Genomic DNA, 7,048 nt, shown 5'->3' with positions numbered 1-7,048 from the left:
TAAATCTTCAAAAAGATGAAAATATGGATATGTCAATAGAGATAATTTAATTTAGGGAGTGAAAACTAAATCAAAAAGGAGGGATGATTCATTTCACATCTCTCTAAGAAACATAAATAATCTTTTAGAAGTAAAATTACATACAAAATTGAAATTATTTTTAAAACAATAACCCCTTTTAAGCATTTTTTTTTTAAAAATAATATTATATTTTCATAAGAACCCCGCAAAAACCCTAAAAGCAGGGTACTGTTTCAACTCTGAAAGAGAGGAGTTTTTAGAGAGTGAGATTATCATAAATGAGTCAAAGCTTGACCCATAAAATGAAATACCCATTTTACCCTTTGTTAGTAACACAAACTTCTCAATTTTGGATTTCTCAAATCTTATAATATTAGCTTAAATTCTGACAAATGCAGTGGAATAGAAACTGTGGGAATGGAATAGAAGCTGAATTTTGGGACTCCGAGGAAAATTAAGGGAAAAAAAATCTTCATAATCAATCTCATTGACATCTATGATAATATTTAAGCAGTGAGTATCGAAAGTCGTTTTTAGGTCCGTGTTTCCATGTCTTGATTTCAAATATTAATCCTTTTTTTATTTGGGTCTCCTTTGAAAAACTCCATTTCTTCATTACCTAATTTAATACACACGAGATTAATCCTAATTAGCTTCACTTAATTAATCCAAAACGAATCCAAGAAATCTCCCTCTCTTCCCCTCCCAAATCTCTAGATTCCCCCATTTCCATAATCAAAACATTTCACCAAATTTACACGTAAATTTCAAATTAAACAAAAATTTCTCTAATTCATCACTTTTTTTTTTTTTTTTTTTTTTACTAACCAATAAAGTTTCAATTTTTATCATGTGGGGTTCTTAAAAATTGCATTTTCTAAAAGTTATGAACTTAAAAAGAGTAATTAAAAGGATGAAAATTGAAAAATTTTGTCCGTTTTTTCTTGATCTCTTTTTCTTGGTATGTGTTGTTTTAATTATATTGTGTTACTATAGAAAAAAGGGCTTCTTTAAGACTGACCAGAAATAGCGGCTGATCCCTCGGAGGGAAACCCCCTTGAAAGGAAGCATATATTGCCTTCAATTCAACTCAACTTTCTTCACACTCTTCTCTTATCTAATCTTCTAAAACCTCTAAATTTTAATTTACTACCTCTCTACTGTTTTTTGTTCTTCAATTCTTAGTTCTTCTTCTTTTCACTCACCCACTTTTTAGGGTTTCTTACTTACAAAGCAAGGTCACAACTTTAGGGTTTTCACTCTCTCACCCTCTTTTTAGGGTTTGTTATATATTAATGGAGGAGAGAAATGATAGTGAAAAAGTAGAAGAGGTAATGTTGCCAGGGTTTCGTTTTCATCCAACCGATGAAGAACTTGTTGGGTTTTACCTAAAGAGAAAGATTCAACAAAGACCTCTTCTTATTGAACTCATCAAGCAAATTGACATTTACAAATATGATCCATGGGATCTCCCAAGTAAGTAAATTTTTTTTATGAAACACATTTTTCTCACTTCAAAATCAATTCAACGTTTGAATGTTTCATAGTATTAAAATTGATTTTGAAGGAATAAAAGCGCATTTTTCGAGTGATTTTGAAAATGACAAAAGTGATTTTAATCAATTTAAAGATCACTCTCATGGAAAAAGTATTGATATTGATATTATTATCCGTTGTTGAAGATAATAATATCAATATTATCAATATCATAACTCTTTGTAATTTGAGCTCTCTTCTAACTGTTTGTGTACATAATTTATATTATCCTTGATCAGCATGCATTACTACTGGATCTGGGATACGATAAGGATGTTACGAATGTGTCAACTTAGTTGAGATGTTCTCGTGTATCTAGTTAAAAAAATATATTATTATCCATTGTTGTGAAAACTTTTTTTTTTTTTTTTTTTTTGGGTGTGTTTAGAGTTGGGTGGCAGTGGAGAAAAAGAGTGGTATTTCTACTGCCCAAGAGATAGAAAATATAGGAACAGTGCAAGGCCAAACCGAGTAACTGGAGCTGGGTTTTGGAAGGCCACAGGAACTGACCGCCCCATTTACTCTTCTGATGGAACCAAATGCATTGGCCTCAAGAAATCACTTGTCTTCTATAAGGGAAGAGCTGCTAAAGGTGTCAAAACTGACTGGATGATGCATGAATTTCGTCTACCTTCTCTCAATGATCCACCTCCAACTAAAAGACTCATTGATAAAACCATCACTCCCAATGTAATACTTCTATACCCTTCTACCTTTTGCTTTTTACTTTCATTGGGTTGCGGATTTGAACTTCTTTGTTTTTTTTTTACAAAACCACTTTTATTAGGTATAGTCTAAGTTATACCTAATCCATGCATCTCATTTTTCTTATATATTTGTATTGATATGAAGTCTGAACTGCACAAAGATGAGTGCAACCGAGGTTGCACCAAGTTTTTTTTTCTCTATAGAAAAAGAATATATTTGAATAGTGTTATTCTAAAAGATTAATTCAGAAAATGTTGGGTATGTGCAGGATTCATGGGCAATTTGCAGGATATTCAAGAAAACCAACTCCACAGCTCAAAGAGCTTTATCTCTTTCTTCTAATAATATGATCCCACCACTATTATCTGAAACCAACACATCTGATGATAATCATAATGCTTATAATAATTTCCCCACAAAATTTCCCAATTTGCCCTCCTTTGAAACCCATCAATATTCTTCCATTTCCAATATTTCTTACCCTAATTTTGACTTTGTTGCCTCATGTAAGCCATTCAACACTCAAATAATTACCAATAATAAATCATTCTCTCATCTTCCAATTTTGGCTGAACCACCACCAGTAGCACCACCACCACCCAACACCACAGACCAAGAAAAATGTAGAGTGGATCTTTCTTCTATTTTGCTAAACATGTCATCATCAGTGTTTGGAGATTTTGGAATAATGAAGCCCAATGATACCTTAGATTTGCATGCACAACAACAACAGTTTATAAACAATTATCCACAAACATTTTCACATGATCAAATGCAAGCAACTACTGGTGACCAGTTTGTTGGGGCCATAAGATCCAATAATGTTGGATCCTGTCCTTTGAGTATAAGTGATTTGGGGAAGCAAAGTTTTATATGGGATTCTTCTTCTTCATGTCCCAGTGAAGTTTCCACAAGTTTGTCCACAACTAATTGCTACACTTGATGATGGGGTTGAAAGCTGAGTATGTAGAATAATTTTAAGTGCTTTTTATTTAGGTCCTTAATTTTGTAGTTTTAGCTACAAATAGCTAGGGCTTAGTTTTAATTAATATGGTAGGAAAAATAGTCTTGAGTTGATTTGTAAAAGCTCTTGCATCATATGGGAATGTTTATTTTTGTAATTCATTAATAGTATTTTTATAAAGGTTGTGTGTGGAAAAATTAGTCCAAATATATCTACTTAAGTGGATGAGTATATAAGTTTAACCTCTCCAATCAAAATCACACACAACTATTTACAATATTTTTTCTAGAGAAAGGTATAATAATGGATCAGTGAGTGCACTAGAGAATTCCAACTAGATTGGCACCCTCATAGCATCTTCGTCATCACACCCTAACTTCATTCAAATAAATCAAGAAAGTACAAAGGAAGCAAACTATTTCCAATATTTTATTTGACTTGTTGATATTGAGTATAATTAAGTCGATAGCTTATAAGGACAACATAATCTTGCTACCTCCGTACATAATATCATATTATTCATGATTACTTTGTTTTTATTTTTTAACTTTCAAAATGTTTACTATAATGTTAACTTTTAAAAATAAATTAATTATTTTAGTCTTTACATTTATTTTTTTCAACAAATTAATAGCATAGCTTAAACTTAAGTACACGTGGCTAATTAACATATTAACATGGACATGTATCCAACCCAAAAAGGTTAATTAAAATCGAGTAACACGTGGCGCTAAAATGAATACATGTGAAAATTAGGAGACTATAATATTTTTTTAAAAAAATTAGTGATTAAAATTTACATTTTAAAAGTTTATAAACCAAAATTAGAACATACATGAAAGTTTAGAATCAAAATAGGATTTTTTTTTTTTTTAAAAAAAACATTACTAGAAAATATCCTAGAAAATATCCCTTTCCTGATGCTTAAAATCACCCGAAAATGGTAAAAAATGGGAGATCCACTCCCGACAACAAACTCGTTGTTGGGAGTTTGGTTGGGATATATCCGTCGGGAGTTTGTATAAACTCCCAATGCGTGTTCTACGGTGTCATGAGTTTGGAACTCCCGACGTTATTTATACATGCGTCGGTAGATTGTCTTTTTATTTTTATTTTATTTTTTTAATTTGTTCTAAATAATCTAAAATGTATAACATTATTAAGCAAATAAAAACTATTCACATAAGGAACAAAACAAACAAACAAAGTTGATAGTGTTCTTTATTACACAAGAGAAAAGTTGGCAAAATGGTTTACAAAAGAAATATGTTTTGACAAATACATAGAAGAAAGAACTCTCAGCATCATCTCCAACATAGCATCTCCAACAACATTTCCAACATCATCTCCAAATAGCATCCTACAAAACAAACAAAAACCATAAAGTGAATCTTACAATCCTATAAAAGAAAGAAAATCCTACAATCCTACAAAAAAAAAAAAAAAAATCCTACAAAAGAAAGAAAATCCTACAATCCTACAAAGCAAAAAACATCCTAAAATCCTACAAAACAAAGAAAATGAACACACTTACAAGACTGCATGTTCTCAACCTTAAACCTCCACAAACACACAAAGACCACAAGTGAACTTCAAAAGAAAGACTAATTTCAACCCATCTCACACAACATTAAAAAATATTCATAAACTTTCACAATCAAACAAAAGAAATAAAACCTCCATAAATACACAAAAATCACAAGTTGAACTCCAAAAGAAAGATAACTAACTCAACCCATTCCACACAACATTCAAAATTCATAAGCTTCTACAAACAAACAAAAAAAAAATCTAAGTTGAACTCCAAAACAAGTATAACTAATCGCAACCTACCCCACATAACATTCAAATTTCATAAACATTCACAAACACACAAAAATTCCAGAAAGTACATCAAAATCCAATTGTTTAGCTACCATAATTGTAGGATAGCCAACAATTCATTATTATAAAGCTACTCGTAAGACATAACTACTTTGCTACCATAACTGCAAGATTGCAACATATTATTCAATTAGATAATGAAGTAATCATACCTAATTCGATGACCCTTCTTTCTATGATTGTATCATATCTTCAATAATTTTTTTTTCATTTCTTCCATTTATCTTACATGATCCTCTCTCATTTGTTTTTTAACGTCTTCAAGTTCCTTAATCCTCGATTGAGACTGTTGACATTTGCTTTCACTTCTCTCACCTCCATACTTTCCATTCCTTGAGTATTGACGAATTTGTTTAGTTGCTACCCCTACTTGACTTAGGTTTAGGGCCCAAACCTAGGCTTTTTACATGATCGGGTTGTCTACCCAAAGTCGTCTCACAAATTATGTCCCTTGTTAGTGGTTGGGAATCTTATGGAGTGCGGTTGGATTGTAATTCTAACATTTGATTTTGCACATATTAATTAAGTGTGTAAGTACGAGTGATTGAACTTACAAATGAAAAAAAAAATGAAAATAAAACAAAATTGATTACATGTGCATCCTCAGTTGCCTGATTCAAGAACTTCCTACCTTTAGAGTATGTTTCTTTAAATAGGTCAACACATCCTACTTCTCAAACTTCTTTTTTCCTGCAACTCAAATTGAATTTTCAAGAATGACTTCGATTCGCCTACGTGGTCGAACGGTAATTTCTCTATGTTCTTTCTATTCGCCTTTGAAATTTCTCACATTCGAACAAAAAAAATTAAAAAAGATATTCCATAATAGTAAATGAAGTAAATGATAGACGCCTTTAATTATTATAACCTGAAATTCTTCACTTTGAAACGGTCACACAAAAAATGCTAATCTTCTGGTCTATTCTTAAGCCAACTAGGCAGGTTCACACGTACTTGCTGAGGGTTTCTACATTTCCTAAAATGTCTGTGAAAATTTGCTCTGAATTCTTTGAACTAGTTCTGCATTTGATGTTTGATAAAATTATTAAATTTTTTATCGGATAAATCCAACACGAAATGAGGCTACAAAAGAAGTAAGGAATAATTAGCATATATGAATGATGTTTATGACAATCTAAAAGAAAAAACTTATAAACTTACCAAAAATTAACTCTTAGCCAATTCTATAAATTCATTTGGAACATCAACGAAGGTACGACATTGTACTGGAAATGCAGATCTGACGTCGACACCAATCACTTTACTAAATCATACAGATAATGTTGACAAATCGACTTCTTCTCCTCTTCTTTGATCACGATTGGAATTCTTCCATATTTTTGGACGTATTTTTCAACTTGATGTTCTGCGAATGCTCGTGTTTCCTCCGAGTGGATAGAGAACTACTATCTAAGAAATAAAAATTTAAAACAGTTTAGGATATATTTCAGTCAACAGAAGATGTGTACGAATACTAATATGAAGTGTCACTCATAAAAGATCTTGTGTTGCCTAGATATATCTCTTGCTCCCGGAATTCTTCCTCTGCCTCATGTTGCCTATTGGAGGTTGACGTCATATCTTATACAAACACAAAAAGACAAAAAAAATATATAATTAATATTAAATATGTGTAAACAGAGAAAGAGAATTGAGTAGATACATGATTAGTCATCATCGTCATCTAAATCATATTATTCGTTAGTATTTGAACTGTTACTGGAAAATAATTTTTTTTCATCATCGTTTATGGAGTCATCATCAACATGTCGAATAATTGGTCGTTCCACAATTGTAGGATCAATGTCGACTCTACATAAAGTAACCTCCTAAGTGGTTTCATTCACTCGAACTCCACCGAAAATTTCTAGTAAATCCAATTGTTCATTTTCAACATCCTTCTCCTCTGGTACATCCCATATTCGCTTATTTTGA

At 31.6% G+C, this 7,048-nt stretch overlaps 1 protein-coding gene across 1 annotated transcript; it reads left to right on the top strand.

The window, feature by feature from the left end:
• The first annotated feature begins 1,316 nt into the window (after nt 1-1,316).
• LOC120080756 (protein FEZ-like) lies at nt 1,317-3,208 on the top strand. Its single transcript, XM_039035378.1, has 3 exons — nt 1,317-1,497; nt 1,946-2,247; nt 2,534-3,208. The coding sequence occupies exons 1-3, from the start codon at nt 1,317-1,319 to the stop codon at nt 3,206-3,208; spliced, it is 1,158 nt and encodes a 385-aa protein (XP_038891306.1).
• The last annotated feature ends 3,840 nt before the right edge of the window (nt 3,209-7,048 follow it).

This window comes from Benincasa hispida, chromosome 7 (assembly GCF_009727055.1).
Source record: "Benincasa hispida cultivar B227 chromosome 7, ASM972705v1, whole genome shotgun sequence".
NCBI lineage: Eukaryota > Viridiplantae > Streptophyta > Magnoliopsida > Cucurbitales > Cucurbitaceae > Benincasa > Benincasa hispida.
This window is presented reverse-complemented; position numbering and strand designations above follow the sequence as displayed.

Excerpts from the sequence above, each read along its gene's own strand:
- LOC120080756 (XM_039035378.1), top strand. The coding sequence starts at position 1,317 with ATGGAGGAGAGAAATGATAGTGAAAAAGTAGAAGAGGTAATGTTGCCA. Across the intron at positions 1,498-1,945 it reads TGATCCATGGGATCTCCCAA|AGTTGGGTGGCAGTGGAGAA; the intron begins GTAAGTAAATTT and ends GGGTGTGTTTAG. Across the intron at positions 2,248-2,533 it reads ATAAAACCATCACTCCCAAT|GATTCATGGGCAATTTGCAG; the intron begins GTAATACTTCTA and ends GGGTATGTGCAG.